Here is a 20,871-nt window from a genome sequence, read left to right as displayed (position 1 = left end):
AGAATTTATTTGGACTTTTGTGCATTGATATCAGATTTATATATTTTATTTGTATATTTTTTAGAATTAGATTTTTTGTTCAAATAAAATATATTTCGTTCCATTTCATTGATAATTTATAATTACGTAAAGGATTACATAACTATATTATTTTCAATTTTATGTTATTAATGAGATAGGTATTGATGTATAGAAAGTAGTCAGTATTGCCCCTTGTGAAATGATCAGCTTTATTATTGAATAATTACATAACAATAAGATACATAGCGAAGTGCACTCAATTCTAGAATACAACAATATCACGTTTTCATCTTTCGGCTTTGCATATGAAACAAAGTGATAGACGATCTTTTGTGACGTTAACTATTCTCAACGTGATTCTTCTAGTTTTTCATATATGCATCGCAAGTTGATTGACGCGAACAGTAGTAATATACAAATACTTCCATTTATTTGATTATATCGTAAGGCGGATTAAGCCGCGCTGTATATAATCCATGTGACGCATGTTTAGAACAATCTTGCGGCAGGTCCATGTATCTTATCCTCGTTTATGCAACTCTTTTGGACATATAGAGCGATTTAAAAGAGGAATGCAATTGAACAGGAAGTACTCGAAACGCCAGTTTCAAAATCATTTGAGGAAGATTAAACTGTGTGTCCTCAAGTCAATAGTCGACTAGGCCTCTGGAATAATGGAAAATGGCATGGTTTTTTTCAGCAGCAAACAAAACTTACTTCATTATATTTAATCGCACCGAATCAACATTGATCAACAGTGCTTAATCAATCTTTTTTTCTATATTGATAATCTAGACTACATAATAGAGGCAATCGCTAATGTCCAGTAAACTCGAATTTATTATCAGTGCAATTTTAGGCATCAGAACCGAGGGATTTTACCGATTGTTCCTCGGACTCAATGAACGAATGGGTGAATTTCTGTATCTTCTACGTGACTCGGTTCTACCCCGATCGCGATCATCGCGCCGATCTCTCTCCCTGTCCCTATCTCGCTCGCGATCGCCGTCCATGTCTCGCCTCTCGCGACGTACAGTATGATGTCTTGGACTACGACTCGGACTTGGTGTACGAGATACAGAAGACCGCGTGTCGGAACTATGACCTTCACAACGATGTCTTCGTTCTCGTTGTCTGAAAAGTGAAACAGAACTCATGTTTAAATTGATTTGAATCAGAATTTATAACACGTGAAAGATATTTACTTTCTACGGAGCTTCAAAGACATCTCTCGTATCTCATCTTCCCGATCTTGTCTCTGTTGCTCCATCTTCTCGATTCTCAGTTGCTCAGCCTTCTTGTCAGCTTTATCTAAAAGAATATTTTTACAGTTTAAATTTGTTTTTTATCACTATACTTTACTTTTTCAGATATCAACTTACATTGCCTGTTTAACAGGGCTTGCATTTTTTTCTTAAGCCGTTCCTGAGGTGTAATTTTCAATGACTGAAAAATATAAACTCTTAAAGATCTATAGAAAGAAAACTACATAAATATTAGTGTTTTCGTGTATTTAGTTTAAAAATTTAGTGCCTATTATACATACAAAAATATATGTACATATATGCACTAATTATTACCAATTATAAAATATATAACTGAATATATATATATATATATACTACAAAAAATTTGTCATTTCCTTTATCGAATAATTAATAGGATGCAATTAAAAGCGAATGAAAAAAAAAGACAACAAAATAATCAATATGATTTGAAATTTGTCCAGACGATAATTATCGAAATAAAATAATAATATGAGTTACGGAAATTTCCAAACTTTTTGTAGTTCTAATAATATATTAAAACTGCTCCAGAATTAAAAATAAAACAAATAAATGCAAAATATGACATCAATATGTCAGTGACGTGTAATATAATAAGAGCTTGTTGAGACTCTTCATTTAGATGGAAGAGAAAAAGAAAGAGACATACAGACATAATACTTATATAGATACTTATATAAGTATGTTTTGTCTTTATTCTCTGTGCGTTAAGTGACTAAGAAAGCGTTATAGTTCTTACTGACTTTGTGTCCGCCACCAGAATTTGTACTTAACCCTGCTTTTGGCTTGTTCCTGAAATATTTCAAAGATCAAATCTATGACAACTTCATATGCATAAATTAAAATTATTTATTGTTTATAAAATGCTTACACGTTTATATTTATCGGTGTCTTCGGTGCTGCTGAATTGGATTTTTCTTCGTTATCAGACAGCTCTAGTTCAAGACTTGATGATTTTCCACGTCGGCCATAATACCTGCATGCAAAATAAATTATAGAATTAAGTTACGTTACAAGAATTAAGAAAGAAATCTGCAGGATCATTACCTCGGCAGTGCTGGCGTCTTATTATCATCGCTTCGCGATCGTTTACAGCTAGATTGACTTCTCGATCTCGATCTGGATCTTGATGGAGATTTCGATCTTGAGCGAGATTTGGATCTTGACTTTGACGGCGAATAGCGTATTTTCCGATAGCTATCTCTAGAATGGCTCCTGTTACGCGATTTTGATCTCGATCTTGATTTCGAAACACTGCTCGAGGACGAACTTCTCGATCTCTTCAAACGTGAACGAGATCTAGATCTTGTCTTCGATCGAGAAACCGAACGCGATCGAGATCTGCTGATACTTCTACAGCGCGATCGTGATTTACTTCGCGTTCGTGATCGTCTGGAGCGACTTCTTGTACGAGATCTTGTATATTTTCGAAGCCTCGATCGTGTCCATCTAGATCTAAGATAGATTAAACACCATATTTATTATAGAATAAAATATTAATTAATGTTGGTACCTATCTATTTTTTTTATAACTTACCTCATTCTAGATCCACTTCGTTTTCTGTCGTGTGTCCTATACGACTTAGTCCTACTAACGGAACGTGAACAACTTCTCGATCTAGACTTGGATATTTTCCTACTGATAGTTCTGTCATTGAAAGCAGGACTATCCGATCTCCGCCGTCTGAGATACGAATAATTGACCTTTTTGGAATTCGATGAGGATACATGTGAAGTACTACCATGAGTCTCTTCTTCCCCGCCAAAACTGGTGATATAAGTAATCTGTCCGGTATTTACAGGTGACGTAGACCGTGATCGTGATTTGGAAGAAGATTTTCTATAAGGATTATACTCCGGACTTTCTCTAGCCGCATAACTAAAATAAAAAATTTATATGACAAAAAATTCACTTTGAATCCGAAAAAATATAACAAATTATTACCTAGGTGGACTCATTACACGACCTATCATTTTCTTTTCCCTGAATGCACGCCTCTCTCTACGTGATCGTCGACCCTATTGTATTTCAAAATGGAAAACATTAAGATATTTTTTTATATTAATATTAGACGTTTGATTATAGTATATTATATATGTAAAAATTGCTTTTACCGAATACATAGCTTTCTCTTCTTCTTGTTTACGAGCCTGTCGTAAAGTTTCAGCTTCTTCGAAATCCTGTGTTAAAAAGCTAAAGTAATCAGCACCTAAAAGTCCATATTTTTGAGCTACTAAGTTCATTTCATGTGCTTGAGATGGTTCTATTTGAGATACATCCACGCATATATCTGAAAAAAATTATACAATAAATATACAATAAAAATTTATTATTTTGTAATCTTATCATTAAAAAATACAAGTAACATATTAAACAAAATAATGATACCTAAATCTATATCGCTATCTTCATCGTCACCCTTTTCTTCCGATACAACTGGATCTACAGTTTTAACTGGTTCTGGAATTGGCTCTTCAGTTTCATAATTATATCCGATGGCAGCATTATTAGAAGACTTCTTTTTATCTTTCGCAGCATCTAACTTTGTCGAAGAGCCAAACTGTTCTTCCAAATGTATTTGATGAAGAAATTTTTCCTCAGTAACTGAAGAAATGTTTGATTAAAGATATTGAAAAAGACTACTGAAAGAATCCTAGAGGGAAAACAACGTACCACCTAGGAATTCATTTTGTACAATTATACGATAACGTTCATAGTTGATATGTCTATCTTCGCTTGTCAGAGCAATATCGACATCTATAGTATCTACTGGCTCAGGTATCCAGTCCAGATGCGCTCGTACGTCAAAACGATCTATAAGATTGTCCTCATTACCTTGCCAAGGCATCCTGCCAATAAAACATTTCCCTCAATCAATGAACTAGTATAATTAGCATTTGTGTGTGTATCCTGTGATTATAATACTCACATATTTGCAGGACTGTCACCCGCGGCAGCTATTGCCGGATCCAAATGTATCTTACATGGTCTACCATGTAACTGAAGAAATTGAGTAGGATCCGATTTCTAAGTGGAGCAGAACACATTTAATTATTATGTGTCTGATGTGATATTTCTGTTTGCATTGCGATTACATTTATTTAAATGTAAAAGAGAAACATGGAAAAAAAAGAAGGAGAGGGAGAGAGAGGAACACATTTATAAAAAAATCGATGAAAAACCCTATTCCGTCGTAATAAAGGTTAATCGAGAAACAAAAGAAAAGATATATATTTGCCATAAAAAAGTGATTTTTTTTCATATTTTTGACAAAAATAATGCGTGGGCATATCGATTCGTTCCAAAGTACACGAAGGGAGAAATGTTTTCGCGCGTTCTTACGATCTTCTCGTAGTAATCCCGTCTACGTTCCGCTCTGCGACGATAATCGACCAGCATGCCGCGGATCTTCTTTTCTTGCTTGCGTGCCTCGTGCCACATTCTGCCGCCGGTCTTCTTCACGGAGAAACTCATTTTTTTCCCGTCTCCACTGAATCAATTTCACGCGGCTAACTCGACGCGGGTGCCATCCGTCCAACTATAAACGTTAAAAAATTGAAGCACTAATAATTGACACGCTTTCCCCTGCCGCAAGACGGACATGTTGTCTTGCTCAGAGCTGCATCAGCGACCTCTCTCAGGATATACAAAAATCACTTTATTTCATCAGCTTGTTCGCGGCGTGATCAATAATTTGGATCAATAATACATTATATTATTTAATTCCCTTACTCTTTTTAAATACGTTATTAAACCAACTTAAATAGTTAAAATTATTTTAATATTTCGTATTAGTAATCATTTTACTTCACTAATAAATTTAATTCTATTCAATAAAAAATGATAATGATATTGCATTGCATGCAGCATTACACCTCCAAATTTTTCATTTACGTATATTATATACTTTTTATTTTATTTATATTTTATATAAATTATATATATATATATATATAAAATATGTAATTATAATAGCGTAGATTGTAATGATAGTATTAAATTTGACTAATTTAATTAATTTAAACACTAATTTAAAAAAATCAATTTTATAATTTTACTCAATAAACTGTGATATTAGATATTAGATAACGATATCGAATGCTGAATGCAAAAAATGTACGCGAGAATGATCTCTAATTATGCAATCACAGATCACAGATTTGTTTTTCCGTTCCTGCACTGAACCGCATAAAATTTTCTATCTCGCTTTTTTTGTCAAATTTCGAATACTTATTTCATTTTAAGTAAACAAATGTACATTAATTCAACTGCAAAAAAATAGATCAATCTCTTTCCCTTATCTCTTATATATATTAATCTTAGAATTCGCTCTCTATTTTAGTTTTAGCGTTCGATATATATTTTACAGAAATATATTTTACTTTCCTTTTTATACGTTGCTTGACGTATCTCTGTTACGTTTCAATAATTCGTTTATCCGAAACCGAGAGAGGAAATACTTAAAATAAGACACACATATCAACGTCTCGGTAAATTAGCCAAACTAATTATATCAATATAATCTCCTACTCAACAATGGAATTGTTACATTGCGACATTTTAACATTGTTAAATAGAAAATTATAACATTGATATAATGTTATATTGTGATATATGCTTATTAGGACGTTTCGTCAACATTTTACTTCCCTTTTCGAGCAATTCTCGTATAAGGGTTAATTGGTTGTAGCGCAAGAACGCGCTCAGAAAACGGAAGAAAAGGTAACAGCAGAAGGTGAAGATGCTTTTGTTTATTATTAACCTTATGTAATATCGTTTCAAATTTTCAATTACATTATTATATATAATAATAATTATAATAATCATCATAATAATGTTATGACAATGTATACACGTTAGATACAAGTTCATTTTCCTTCATTCAGTGTGGAGTTTTGTTAATTATTTTTTTTTCTCATTTTAATAAATCGGTTTTTTGTTTCTTAATTCTCACATTTTTCTTCTTCCTCTCTCTTTCTCTCTCTCACACACACACACGCTCGCGCGCGCACACACATACATCCACACGTCCACGCGCGTTTCTATCTTTCTTTCTCTCTCTCTCTCTCTCTCTCTTTCTTCTCCGTCTCATTCATCCCTTATGTTTTTTGTCCCGATTAGCGCTTGCCGAACGAGACATCACCCTTTCATGCTCGACATTCAAATGTCGCTCGCGTTGCCTCTCAGGCACATCTCTCGCTCTTTTTTTTCTTTCTCTCTCTCTCTCAGTCGTATTATAGTTATATTTGTTTCTGAACACAATGCTTTTACTCATGACGTTAGGAAACTTAGGTTACTTTACTTCCGCCGCAGTAACATGTTCCAAAGATCCCGAAATTAAAATTCTTCGCGGACGCGCCTCACGCGAGGACTTTCTCAAAGGCCGCTCGTGCGCTCCGCGTCGGATTGCAAGCGTAATCATCGAAAAAAAATGCTAATGAAGTACACGGACAAAACATTGTCATGGCTGCAGTGGAGACCGATCGATAATTAATAAAATATATATCGTGATATGATCGAAAATTAAGAAATGCGTCGATCTTCTGTTGCCCAAAATATTCGTTGAATTCTTCGAGTCTTCGATATGTACAAACATGGATGAGTGTCGGAATAAAATAGACAATAAATATTTTCTTCTTCTGAAGGCGGAACATGCAGATTTCTATTTTATAAAACTTGAAAAATTACAATAATCGATTCTCGTTCAGAAGGCACGGAAAGAATATGGGAATAAAAAAAGTCGGTACGTGATTTACGTTGGACAACAGACGATCAATCAACTTCGTTGAAAAATTGTTTCCGCATCAAGCATCAAACATCTAGAAATATGCGGACAATGCGTAGAAACATTACAGATATATGTCAGATAAAAAAGATAATTAAAATATTCGATTTACTTTTTTCGTAACCGTTTTGTAAATCAAACTCTCCATTAGATCTCTCTCTATGTAAAAAAAAAAAAAAAACTTATGTTACACACACACGTGCGCATACGCATATATATATATATATATATATATATATATATATGCATACATGTACGCATGTGATGCGATAATAAATCGTTTGGAACATGAATCAACGGCCGGCTCTTATGCTATTAAATGTATACATCTCTGTTGTCTGCTAATTGGCTTAAATACTTTGCATTTTGCGACAGCTGAATGGAGTGGACAAATTCATCCCGAGGTGGCTCTCGAACTCGAAATAAAACGCGCATATTCGGAAAGCGAAAGGAATCCTAAAAGGGAATTCTCGTCCTGTTTCGCCGGGCCTTCCTCCTCCCGTCGGGAGAAGAGAGAGAAGGCTGTTGCACGTTTTAAAAAATCGCGTCCTCTCGCGCAAATGAAGAATAGAAAAAAAAAAAGGATTTCTATTTCGCACAGCTACAGTCCGGCTCGTTTATTTCCCTTCGTACATTCAGGTCTTACACGTTGCCGTTTAAATTGCCTATCCCTCCCCGGTTCGAGAATCGTATCCTATCGCGGCCCCGTAAAAAGATTTGTTTCTAAACTGATCTCGCCCGGATGTCGGCGGTGCCTTATATCTTCACTAGAAAGTTACGGTCTGTCAAGGAAAAGACGATCCAATACATAACTTTTATGTAAATCCTTTTTTTTTTGCGCTGTGTCAAATAAAAGAAATTTCAATCGCGTGATGGAACAAGACTCGGCCCGCTTGGTATCTTCTCGAAAGAGCGACGCTTTTAGAGATAAATTTTTGAAGACTCGTTTATGCCGATGACTGATCTTCCTTTTGGCCAACATCACCGAAGATATCTGGGTTATTATAAAAATCTTTATAGTACACGAGTCAACAACTCTGTCGCCGCGTTAGATCGATCTAGCGATCTTTACTTCAAGATCTATCGCAGATCTTAACGGAAGATATGCTTCGAGGATACCAAACGCTTGCCGGCAACAGCGGCGATTCGGCTGTTAATCGTTGTAATTTGCGACTTTTAGCTGCGATCGAGCAATATATATATTTTTATATTTTTATTTATCGTCGCGCAGTTTTGCAAGAGATAGCGTAAAAGTTACGCTCGCGTTCTTCCTTGGCAGAACGTACGGCGTTATAACCGATCGATCACTTTGCTACAGATAAATAATGATAATAATCATTCAGTCAAAATCAACGATATCGTCGAAAGGAAAAACGATGCGCTTCGATGCATTATCAAACACGGCGCTGTGCCCAGCAGTCCGTTGTGGGTAGGATTGTGCACATCTCTTTCTCCTCGAAGGGATAAGACCGATATCGAGCGAAGCTATTTCGCCTTCATGCGAGCCCGATGCGAAAGGACATGGTCATCCATGGTGATCTAGCAATAATCGTAGAACTTTTTCTCAAAAATTAACGTAATTAAAAAAAATGTTAGTTTTTTTAATTGTACATGAAAAACTAAAGAGAAATCGATGAAATGATAGAGTTCCTGAACGACGATAAAAAAAGAGAGTTTCGAATATACGGAGATATTTCCGCATTGCGTTTCTCTTTGAGAATGTCGTGAACACCGTTGTCCGCGGGACTAGTGAGCACAGCGTGTAACAACATGAATTCGGAAGAGGATATGTGTGATACATATACATTATATATATATATACATTAATATTACAATATTATATATATCACACGTATATATTTTATACATTATAGATACATAATATACAAAATATATAATATATATTATATATAATATTATTATATGTACTTATATTTATATGTATATATATCGTACATTGTCTATACTTATAGAGCGTACTGATTTTTGCCGTTCAACAAGGTATTCTTTACGAAGACGCCCAGAATTTGTCACAGAAAATCCTGAACGTTTAGCAGTTTAATCTCTCTACATCTAACAAATCATATCCTGTACAACTTTAACTGCGGAAATTATCAAAAAGGTCATTGAGGTAAAGATGCGACATATCCCATTTCGTTTCTTCTTTCTTTCTTTTTTTTTTTTGGATGATTTTTCGGAGAGTTGCTCTCTTCTCTCTTTAGATATTTATTTACGTCATAGTGAATCTATCTATTTTAAGCATTGCTTTCGAGCTATCTAATCACAACACAGACTCATTACGACTTCTGAAATTTAATGTATCTTAAGCACCGATTGCCGTAAATCTCAATGCGATATAAAAACATTTATGGTACAAGTGTCAATGGGCTTCGTATTCCTATTTGTCCGTTGGTGATTTATATATTATTAGATACTGTTAGAAAATTTGTTTTCGTTCGGTAACTTATTATAAATTCGAGTATAACAAACTTCAACATCTGAGTTGCAATATAGAATGTCTCGTGTATATCTCGTTAAATCGTATCTGCAAATGTTCTTCTGTTGCAGGTGTATAAAAATATACAAATCATTCGAAAGGCCGCACGAATAAAATGATTCTTAGCAGATCGAATGGCTTGTGAAACGTTAGACTTTTCTCAGCTACTCGAAAGTATATCTTATATTTCTCATATATTTACAACTAATACAACAAGAATTCAAATCTAAATTTCACAGTGAGACTCTCGTTATTTTTCCAAAAAATACATCGTAAGAATTCTCTTGGTCGTCTAATACCTTTTTTTGGCCAAGCTCTTTTGACAACAGTCGCAGTCATGCAGACGAAACACGTTGCTTTGCCGCTGCTTTATATTTACGCATTAAAATTTTCGTACAAAAAAAAGATATCGCAATTAAAATTTTAAAGATGACGGTCATATTTGGAATTATACATGCAGCTTCGTTTGACGGAGACTACAAAAAAGTGATTAAAATTAGACATAAATTGTCTTAAAATAATTATAGTAAATCAATAAGATCCGTCAACAAAAAAAGATTATGCTTATCTCATATATAATGTAATAAATATTGTAACATAGGTAAATTATTCTCTAAATCTTAAAGTCTCCGTTTGTGTATTCTCTTTTGTATGGAAGTATAAAAAGCCGCGAATGTATAAAATATGCCTTGCAAACAGACTTGGTATTTCCATACTTTGCTATCGTGATTACAGAAAAGCAACATGCATAATTCTTTAAGATTTCTTTCTCTTTACAGCATATATTATTAATAGTTTCTATTAAAAGTCATACTTTTTTTCTTTTGTAACATCTGGGTGGTATAGGGATTATAGTTGCATATTAATGGTCTGCCTTCAGGTACTATACTATACTTACAATTGGTAGTTTCGTGATAAAATATGATTGTAATGATAATAAGAAAGAAATAATTTGTTTCTATCTTTGTTCGTCATCTAGTCTTATGATACATAAATAATAAAAAAATCACATTTTAATCAAAATTTAAAATATTTGACCGAATAAAAGTCCTCTATACAAATAAAAGGATTACATTACGATTGGTGCGAATGGCATAAGCGCAGCGACCATTGGGGCAAAACGGCAAAAATCAATGACGATTGGCGTTGGAAACATGTGTATGCGAATACGCGCATATTGTTTATTATAAAGTATCTAGGTTCTTTGTATGATTATACCATTCTTGATCGATCTTACGTGTATGCTGCTTTTTAACTTCCTTATTACTGCTTTTTTATGTATAAATATGTATTGTTGTTAAGCCGCGCAAACCTCGTTTGTTTAAAGTCCTTGTTCAACAACAAACTGACGTTTGCAACATTCTTGTCTTTCATTAAAGTAAATAAAAGATTCGAGTTTACAATGTCTGTGTACGTGTGTGTGTCTGCGTGTGTTTTTACCTCCTCACACTTAAAAGCTAAACCCTAAAGCTGCACTCTTATCATTCATCTAAGTGTATTGTACAAATAACTAGCAGTCAACGCGACTGTTTGCTCGCAAGTACTTGTTAAACCGTTTACATTCGTGACATCGTGTATAAAACTCTATTGGAGTACATGCTTACATTGGTAATTCTTACTTTTTCCTTCTTTTTTTTTTACGCGGTAATAATAGTAATTATCACTTTTTCGCTCTCTAGGCCACACAGTTTGGTTGCCGAAAGTTTTCCGCTCAGCCGTTTCTGCTAAAAACTGCTCAGAGTGTCTGTGGAAATCGGGCAGGACCCGAGAGGCCAGCTGGGTTCATCCTCACTAGACCATTACTGTCTGTCCATGCTCGAAGCTTTCGCGTCAATCTTCCGTGTTAGACACATTGTATATCCATTCTTAACATAGGACCAGTCAGCTTGATAAAAAATACGAAAATTCAGCAACTTAACAGATATAGAGGTTATCCTCTTACATCTTTCTCTCTCTTTCCTCTCATCGCGTTCTCTTCTACTCGTTCTCACACAGTCGTTAACGCCGCCGAGCTTAGGGTATTTCTTCGTTTCTGTGATTTCTTGACACACAGAGATACTTTATGACTTGCGATTGTTTGGATTTTCCGGGAAATTTCGTTTGTATTTTTCAGAATTGTTCAGCTAAACCAACGTGTCCGAAAAGTTTTTTGGATTCACTGCCTGAAGTTAAGGCTAATCATGATATCGTGTTTTTTTCATCTTGTTATTTTTTGACTCTGTGATGAGAAAGTAGCATCGGGGAACGACTTTCAAGATGTTTACATGCCATTTTCCCATTCTTATTTCGTTTTTTTTTTTTTTTTTTCCCGTTAACGCAACGATCATTCAAAGCATGCCGTCTCTTCTTCACGGTTTTGCGTTCGCGACAAGCTGTATTGTCCACTGTCAGTTGTCCCTCTTGCCACTTTAGTGGATAGCGACTGGGCTCTGTTGGACGCATACCCCGACCATCGGGCTATCCTCTCTCTCTGGATCTCGTTGCTTACCGGACGACACCGTTGACGGCTGTCTGACCATACTGTGCGTGTCAGTAGTCGGATAGCCGTAATTGTAAAAATTCTGCTGCTGAATCATCGGCGAGGTCATCATTGCAGGCAAATGGGGTATACCAGGAAGAATTAGGCTATTGTACGATCCAAGAGAGCTCTGTATCAAGGAGCTGTCCATGGATTGCATGGACATCGGGGCAGACGCGGGCACCCCAGTGGCCGACGTCGATGGGTAGCCCGTTGTTATGGCACGCCGACTACCCGTGTGACGGGGCGAGGACTCACAGTCCATGGGCTGGTAGCTGCCACCAGGGAGACTCGACGCTTGCATCTGTTGCAGACTGCCACCGCCGCCGCTGCTGCTGCTGCTGCTGCCCTGTCCCGACATGGTTACCAGTCCTGGGACATGGAAAAGAGAGAAAGTCAGTGTGAGGGAATAAAATGTGATTTTCTTGCGAAATATATATTTATATATATATATATATATATATATATATATATATATATATACACACATATATATATATATATACATACATACATACATATATACACACTAATACCATATATAATCATCCATAAAAACCGCTCTAGCTTTTACAATCGAATAATCACTAATGGGAATAAAGATAAATAAAATTTCAAACGTCTACAGGGACATTTGCAGGCAAGAATCTTCATCTTTACCACTTTTCCTTCACGCATGTTCCTAAGAGCACGATACAATATTTCACTCTTTAAACATCAGACGGATTGAGTGATTACTTTTTCTCCCGATGCTATGAATTTTTATAGTTAAGTTAATAATATTTGATACACCGTGATTCATCATGAATTTGTCGATGTTAATACCTACACAATGTCTTTATGCATTTTATTTCTATAAAAAAATGTACAAACGTGTGTACAAAATGTACAAAATGATCTGAGTTATCTAAATAATTATATCACATTATACGAATATATCATACGAGTGTATTTAAAGAGATAGAATTGCAATTCATTCGGTTTGTTTATCGTCACATAATTGTATAATTGACTTGCAATTTCTTCTTATATTTTATATTACCTTTTATTTATTATAAACGTGATCAATGTGCAGTTGGGGTATTACATTAGGAAAACTTAAGAAGAAGAAGGGGGAATATATATGATAGTAAATGCATATATATGTTTATATATATATATATATATATATATATATATATATATATATATATATATTATTGATATGGACAAGACTTATTTCACAGAAACGTTACAATTTCATGTCCCATTTACAGCATTGCACTTGTAAAGTGCATGATGCAAGCAGCTAAAGCATGCACAAAAAAAAACTAGAAGACAATGATGTGAGAGATTTTTCTACAAAACAGAAATTCGCTTAACACAGATGCAGTATTTTTAGTTGGAATATGTTCTGCAATCATGATAATCATCCCCGACAATGTTCGTCTACAACAATCTGTCATTTTTAATTACAGCGAAAGCACGGGAAAAAAACGATAAAAAGAAACATATTCCAGCAGTGACATGATGCTAATTTATTTCTTTTTCTTTTTTTTGTCCTTATGCTCTAAAATATAGTCATCAAAAAGGACAGTCTCGTGTTATAATGAATAATTGGCCTCATAGTAGACGTTAATCGTATCGATACATCGTGTCGATAAAGTTCAGGAGGCACGGGCCAGTAATATCAATCCGTGTCCCAAAAGGGAATACCTTCAAGCAAGCAAAGCTTCGCGTAATACATTCGAGGCCAGGATATGATTTATCAGGGACATCGTTAGTCTTTTAGCGTGTGTAGGATTGTTTGTTAGATACAGAACTTACTTATGTTAGTAAGTAAGATTAGGGTTGGGGCCTAGGACAGGTCGTCGCCGCCCCGCGGATACGACAGTCATCGAGCCACGTATTGTCCCCCCATCATATCTACGGGCAACAACAACAAGTATCGTTTAGTTTGCGCAGAAAATAAAAGATGCTATTAAAAGGGGGGATTATAATTCATTGCGTTTACATCTCGGCAAAAGTAATGTTATGTGAAACAAATATATCCCCTAATAATTATCTGACTTATAATCTCGCTTTTAAACAAAAATATTTCGCTACACAAGATTGTAATATGTAAAGAATTTCTTATTTTCTGCACAAATCAAAACCTTCCTAAACTCTCAATACAGTGGTACTGTCCGTCTTGAGTTTTTATTTATATCTACCTTTGGTTCAATTAATTAAAGATTGTCAATAACTGCTCAGAGATATCATTAGCCATGATCAAACGCATCTTTTCTCTTTTCGTTCACAAAAATGATTTCGAACTTGGTTGAGAATTCCTGTAAGCAACTTTCAGAAAATCTATTGCAGTCTGAACAGACCATGTGATTGTAGTCAAACATTAACCTGCCTCTTTATTATTACATTTATACAAAACTATATAGATAGCGAACAGTAAGAAAAAGTCGTGATTTTTCTTTTTCTAACGGTACCCATTTGCTGAAAAGACCGATTCAGAGGAAACTATGATTAAATGTATCATTAGATGTAAGAAGTAATTAAATATGATATTAATAATGAATGGTGAATGAAATCAAGCGACATAGAGCCATACTTTGATAGTAAAGATCATATTTCTCGCTGCAATCATTTTCGCCGCAATTCATCATTTAAGGTACAGTTATTGTGACATAATGCAAACCTGACACGTTTTCAACTTTAGCTATCGTTATTTTAATCGAGGTACCTGTACGACACATGGAGTTACATGGTAGACATGGATGAGACAACGTTGAAAACCTGCCAGTTTCGAAGAAACTCAGATGTGAAGCACATAAATGCGTATTCGGTACTTCTCTCCTCTATATTACACAGTGATTCGACAAAATCGAATAGCGCTAAACGGTCTTGAACTTACCATGATCCTGGCTCATCGACACCACTGCTGGACTCGTGCTCGCGCTATTGGCAGCAGCGACATTCGTGTTGGTCCCCTCATCGGCTGTCCTCTTAAAGAAGTTGTGCTGAAGCGCATAATACGGCGTTACCCGTGTCTTCGGATCAAAGTCCAACATCCGTACGATTAGGTCCTTGAACTTGAGATAATCCGACATTGAATGGCCCGGTTCCCCCGTCCTTCTGCTACCAGGGCCACCAGTTTCGACACCTAAAATATCATGCAAGCGCCTCGTGCCGGGAGGTTTGTATTTTTTACCATCCTTGGACTTTTTCAGCACGTACGAGCCATCCGTGGGGACTTTGTCAAAGTACTTCCGCGCCTTGTGCGCTTGGTCCAGTATATGTTTCGGCGGCATTCCTAGTACTTCTACAATTTTGTTCATTTGATCGACCTGCGAAATTATACGAGAAATTTTTTATACCGTCAAACAGAAACTTGCGCTAAAGATAACATGCATTTTTAAATAAATTATTAATTGCAAATGTATCTTAACATGGTTATGAAATATAGCGTCTCGTGCTAATAATTAATTAATTATCGAGAGCTATAAGTTCACCATGATTAAAAAGAATCTGTGTGATGATCAATCTTTACCTCATTGGCCCCACTAAACAGAGGTTCTCCCGTGTGCATTTCTACTAAAATACATCCCAGACTCCACATGTCTATCGCGAGGTCATAAGGTATTCCTAATAGGACTTCCGGAGATCTGTAGAACCTGGACTGGATATATTGATATATCTGCGAATGCAAAAAGAGAAAAAGAAGTAATAGGTGAGAAAAACCGTTATGAGATAACAGAGAAAATGCGGACGCTTGCTAATTAGCACTTTCTAAGACACCCACTCTTTGTCCAAGTTGACACGAACTACCGAAGTCGACTATTTTTATCGCACTTCGTTTGGGATTGCACAAAAGGATGTTTTCAGGTTTCAGATCACAGTGAATGATGTTCAATTCCGGCGTAGACAGGAACAAGAGGGCAGTACACAGTTGCTGTGCAAACTTTCTTGTCAAGTTCAATGACACTCCTCGGAAATTCGTATTTCTAAGTAGGTCATACAGATTATACGATAGCAGCTCGAATACCAGACATAAGTGATTCCGCCACATAAAATGCCTCTTCAATTTAACTGCAATCAGAAAGAAGGAAGACATTAGGTGTCGCGCGATATCTCACGAGTGTAACAAGATGCACAACGTATTCGCGTACCTATATAATACTTGTTGTCGGTATCCGCTCTGTTCATCATTTCCAATAGCCTAACTTCAATTTGCGCTTGATTGAGAAAAGGTTTCTTGTTTTTGATGATTTTTATTGCCACTTGCGTTTGCTCTTCGTGGTCAAATGCTTTTACTACTTGGCCAAAACTGCCTTTACCTGAAAATAAAAGTCGTGTAAGTATGTCAAATAGAAAAGACTTTAGAAAAAGAATAAATGTGCCATAATGTATTCATTAAATAACACAATTTTTTAAAACAGTAGTATTATTGTGTCAAAAAAATATTACAATATCTTCAAGAGATGAAAATTATCAACTGTATCGAAAAATTATCGCAATATTTACGCAGAAAATAACAATTATCGTTTGTTCAAACACTGTTCTTTTTATTCTTACCTATTAACGAATCGATCTCGTATCGATCGAGGAACTTTTCCCCATTCTTGATGATATAATCATGATTATCGTCGTCCCAGCCATCGTTATAGAGTTTCCTTTCCTTTTTATGCGAGCCATCTTCTCCTTGCATCTGCTGTGCTCTCCTCTTCTTCTTCGCATAATAAACCTAGAAAAGTAATTAATATAATTAGTCGCAATGCTCTCGATGAATAAAATTCAAGAATTCGTTAAGACTTTATGCTTAATATAGAGATACATTTGAAACATTTGAAGAAACGATCAAAATAAATTAAAACATTTCGTCATATCGTTGCCATCTCCAATGTTTATTTTTTTCATCATCAATCTTTTCTCTTTCTTGTTTTTGACAATATATGTTCGCGCTGATTGTAAAGTTCCACGTTTGTCATTATTGAAAGACTATAATATCCATCTGGCTAATTTATTGAATCCAAAAACGAAACTCTTCGTTAAATCACGACTCGTGTTTTACGAATTCGGCGTATTCATTGAGGAAAGGTAACTTCGCTCGGGTCAATCGACCGATTGGTCTAAAAAATGTGACTCATTTATCTTTATCAATCTGCCGGACCTAGCAAACGGGGTTACATAACGAACCACGCGGCCCGAGCTTATTACTCGCGCATGTAGACTGTAGGTCCATGATGTTTCGCGAGATGAGGAGGAAGGGAGGAGAGAGAGAGAGAGAGAGAGAGAGAGAGAGAGAGAGACTAGCCCGATCGATCGCTTATATTTTTCCACGATGTATAAATTACTGAAGAAAACGCAAGAATTCGGGCCCGCCATCCCCCCTCCTGTCTCCTTCTGTTCTCTGATCGAAACGACGCCCCCACGAATCGTCTGCATAAAAAAGCAGAATTGTATAATTCGTCGTAAATATCCTCCGTCTACGGGAACGAGAGGAAGGTGGAGGAGAGGACGGCGCGCGACGCGAGAGGGTGGAAGGGATGCGGTAGGGCAGGAAGGAGAGGCAAAAGGGAAAAGGGCGCAGAATCCGATCTGCCGCCTCCGTCCCGGGAATCGATATGCTCGCGACCACGTGAAAACCACGCCGTTGAAAAGCGACGGTCGGCCGTCGTACTTCTGCGTAAAATCAGACTCGACACCGCGCGAGGGGAATAATCCGACGATCGGCGAGGCACGTCGCCCGCGGTACCAACGGAGGATTTTCGCCTTTTAGTTTTTCTGACCGGGCGAAAATTTCAGCGAGGAGACGAGGAGGAGAAAATGCGAAGAGAAGGGAAAGGGAGGAGGGTGAGAGGGCCCCGCGGATCGGCAGGACGGTGATTGTTCGGTTGGCACGCCTCCACCGGGTCATCGACACGGTGATGGTCAGCGCTGTATCGGCGTCTACTAGTTACTCTATTTCGGCATCGATTGTACCGTCGAAGAAGTACGAGGAGCAGCCGGTGCCACCGATGCCACCGCCGCCGATGCGGCGGCAGCGGCGGCGGCGCGGCTAATGAACTCATGCCGACACTTTCCGCGCGAGCGGTGGAAGGGAGGGCGTCGAATCTGAGCCGCGGCCCCGGAAGCGCGAAATCACCGATTGCGCACGACGGGTCGCCGGCTTATTTTTGACTTCGACCGGTCAGGCTGTCAAAGCTCGATTTACAAAAAAGAGTCCGGGGATTGATACCGCCCGCTAGGCGTTTACCATTGTAAACTGCGAAAGAGACAAATTAGTCTGAACATCTTGCATTACGGTTGAAAATTTTCTTGATATGGTTTTTAAAAAGAAAGAAGCACTTGTGCCATGTTCGGATTAACACACAAAGTTTGTAAAAACATGATTACCTCTTAGTAAGAGATTTGTCAAAACTCTGATGATCGATGATTCATTGATGGAAGAAAATCTGGATAGAAAATTGTCATCATTCGTATTAAATACTATTGCAGTCTTACAACGCTATTTTCACGTCAAGTCTGAATAATGGTTGAGACAATTTGATTCATTCACGTAAAAAAAAAAATTTTAATGTTTCCAAACAGATTGTGTGGCTCTCGTAATTTATATCAATTTTCTCCAGGAAACGCGACCGATCGGTATATCACTTTCACGGTTTTTAAATAACGCCTACTATTTTTGTCGTTAGTTCACAAATACGACTGCTTAAAATATCATTTCCCAGCGAATCACATTTCATTGTTTTAATTTATGGTGGTTCCCCCCTCTCTTTGGCGGATGAAGATAAACGGTAGCCTCTCACGATTTTCAAATAACGTCTAACCGCTTTTCGTGTTAGCCCGTGAATTGAAACGCTTAAAATACCGCTTCCGAACACAAATGGCGTTTCTTCTTTTTAATTTATGGCGGTTACTCCGCGGGGAGGATAAAATCAGAACTCTCACGGGGTCAGGCACAAAGCTATCCCTTCCTTCCCCGAGTTTCGCCACCCCCGTAGGGAGACTCCACCGCGCGAACGAAACTTCCATATGCTTATAAAGGCAACCGATGTAACGTGACGCGGGGGTTAAAACTTCAGTCCGGTCACAGGCGTGGATCTTCCTCTCTACGAGGATAACGATACCGGAACGCCGACCTTATTTCGCGCCGGTATATGGGTTACTCGGAAATTTAATTCGCGCGTACCCCGACGCGCGAATCTCTATCATTCGTTATCGCAGCATGATGTTTCCCGATCGAATTTTCTCTCGTCAGGCTCGTCGAAAAAAAATAATTCCAACTTGATTTAGGAACTTGTCTGCGACAGCGAGACAGACTCATGTGAGCGGACCGATCAGTTTCGCATTATTTTGACAGGAAATCTGGACAGCGATTTATATCAAATTAAATCAAATCATCTTTTTCTATATATATTTTTTATTAATTTAATTTATATATATATATATATGAAGAAATAAAAGAAACTCGATCGCACATTACTCTTATTATTGTTTTAAAATTGAAACTTTTTTTACATGAATTCAGAGATCATTAGATTTAATCATACACTATTATACAAAACCAATCTCTATGCTGTTAATTATCATTATCGTGCTTTTCATTAAATTTTTAACATATCGTTACATCCTACTGCAATATTTGTGTTCAGGCGTGTCCGAACGATATGGGGCAATCAATACGATGCAAGAAGATCGTCTTTAGAACCGTCAGATAACAAAACAGAAATCTTGGAGTTCAAGCGAATTCAGCGCGGTTTTCATATATATTGGCTCTTGTGATTTATTCGTTTATTATATTTTATGTTAAATAGAGCTTTGCTGCGTTACACAAAATTTTTTTATTAAATTATAATTTTTCAAATCAATTTTTTTACGCGAGTGAAATTTGCGAATTCGAATTTGGTGAACCAACCGTTCGATTCGATTCACTTCGATTGTGGGTACAGAAAACCGGTATTAGACAGCGCGAATTCATCGAACGGGGCCCGCGATTTCATTGTCGTTTCCCGCCCCCTCTTCCCCCCTTCGTCGCACCCGCCGTCTCGTTGACAATCCATTCTCCCATCTCTTCCCCGATTGGGACACCCGTTGTTCTCTGTCTCCTTCTCTTCCTTCTCGACCCAGTCTGACTAGGGCATCCGACTGCAATCGCAGCAATGTGACATGTGGGCGACACGTGAAAGACGAACGTACGGGCAAATCTTTTTATGGAATTTCGAAAAACCACCTGTACAAAGTGCTTTAACGTAGCGCTAAAGGTTCGAAATCCGAAAACAGGAGATTCCTTCAACGCATTACAGGTGCTGAGATTCCTCCTTAAAGTTGCAAGCTGGATTGATCGAAGTATCCGCTAGATGGAGCGTGTATGACTTTCTGACGATCTACGTAGAGGCTGATAAAGGCTAAGCTTCGGAATCGCGATTGTACGGGAAAAGAGGGCTTTGAGGGGCGATCTCGTGTAAAAGCATCTGTCCATATTTTCCAATAATGATGTACGTCGTGGAAGATCCAGATAAAGATAAGCGAAACAAGTAGAGATCTTTCCTGAATTTCTTCTTTTCTTAATAAAAAAAAAAAAAAAAGTCCAATTTAAATATGCATCTAATAAATGAACTGGTAACTTAATAATTAAAATAATAGAAATTTTTGTCTCATTTATTCTATTGTTTGTAGATTTAAATCGAGCAAATGTGTAATCGTTCTTTTTCATGGAATCTATTTGATGTTTTTGTAAAATGACTCTAACAATAGTATCAATAATAAATAGATATGTTATAAAAAATG

At 36.8% G+C, this 20,871-nt stretch overlaps 2 protein-coding genes across 4 annotated transcripts in view; both read right to left on the bottom strand.

Annotated features, from left to right (window-relative positions):
• Positions 1-206: 206 nt before the first annotated feature.
• Positions 207-4,933, bottom strand: LOC105424003 (CLK4-associating serine/arginine rich protein). Of its 2 annotated transcripts, XM_011634026.3 has the most exons (14): positions 4,651-4,933; positions 4,238-4,335; positions 3,982-4,157; positions 3,697-3,912; positions 3,423-3,598; positions 3,253-3,326; positions 2,845-3,186; positions 2,355-2,762; positions 2,179-2,283; positions 2,051-2,099; positions 1,404-1,467; positions 1,227-1,332; positions 904-1,155; positions 207-687 (listed from the first exon to the last, which is right to left on the bottom strand). In XM_011634026.3, the coding sequence occupies exons 1-14, from the start codon at positions 4,780-4,782 to the stop codon at positions 669-671; spliced, it is 2,217 nt and encodes a 738-aa protein (XP_011632328.2). In that variant the 5' UTR covers positions 4,783-4,933; the 3' UTR covers positions 207-668. The 2 variants fall into 2 exon arrangements, with proteins under 2 accessions (XP_011632328.2, XP_011632329.2); XM_011634027.3 differs by lacking the exons at positions 207-687; positions 904-1,155 and having other exon boundaries at positions 2,047-2,099.
• A 1,111-nt stretch (positions 4,934-6,044) lies between these two features.
• The window catches only part of mnb (minibrain), an 83,459-nt gene continuing 68,632 nt past the window's right edge, over positions 6,045-20,871 (bottom strand). For both annotated transcript variants that reach the window (XM_089077378.1, XM_089077379.1), the window contains exons 5-10: positions 16,657-16,825; positions 16,251-16,418; positions 15,884-16,170; positions 15,632-15,778; positions 14,996-15,428; positions 6,045-12,480 (exon numbers count right to left, since the gene is read on the bottom strand). In XM_089077378.1, the coding sequence (XP_088933504.1) occupies positions 11,999-12,480; positions 14,996-15,428; positions 15,632-15,778; positions 15,884-16,170; positions 16,251-16,418; positions 16,657-16,825 (1,686 nt within the window). In that variant the 3' untranslated portion in view covers positions 6,045-11,998. The remainder of the gene's footprint in view (positions 12,481-14,995; positions 15,429-15,631; positions 15,779-15,883; positions 16,171-16,250; positions 16,419-16,656; positions 16,826-20,871) is intronic.

Source organism: Pogonomyrmex barbatus, unplaced genomic scaffold (assembly GCF_055798465.1).
Source record: "Pogonomyrmex barbatus isolate J1 unplaced genomic scaffold, ASM5579846v1 scaffold2, whole genome shotgun sequence".
NCBI lineage: Eukaryota > Metazoa > Arthropoda > Insecta > Hymenoptera > Formicidae > Pogonomyrmex > Pogonomyrmex barbatus.
This window is presented reverse-complemented; position numbering and strand designations above follow the sequence as displayed.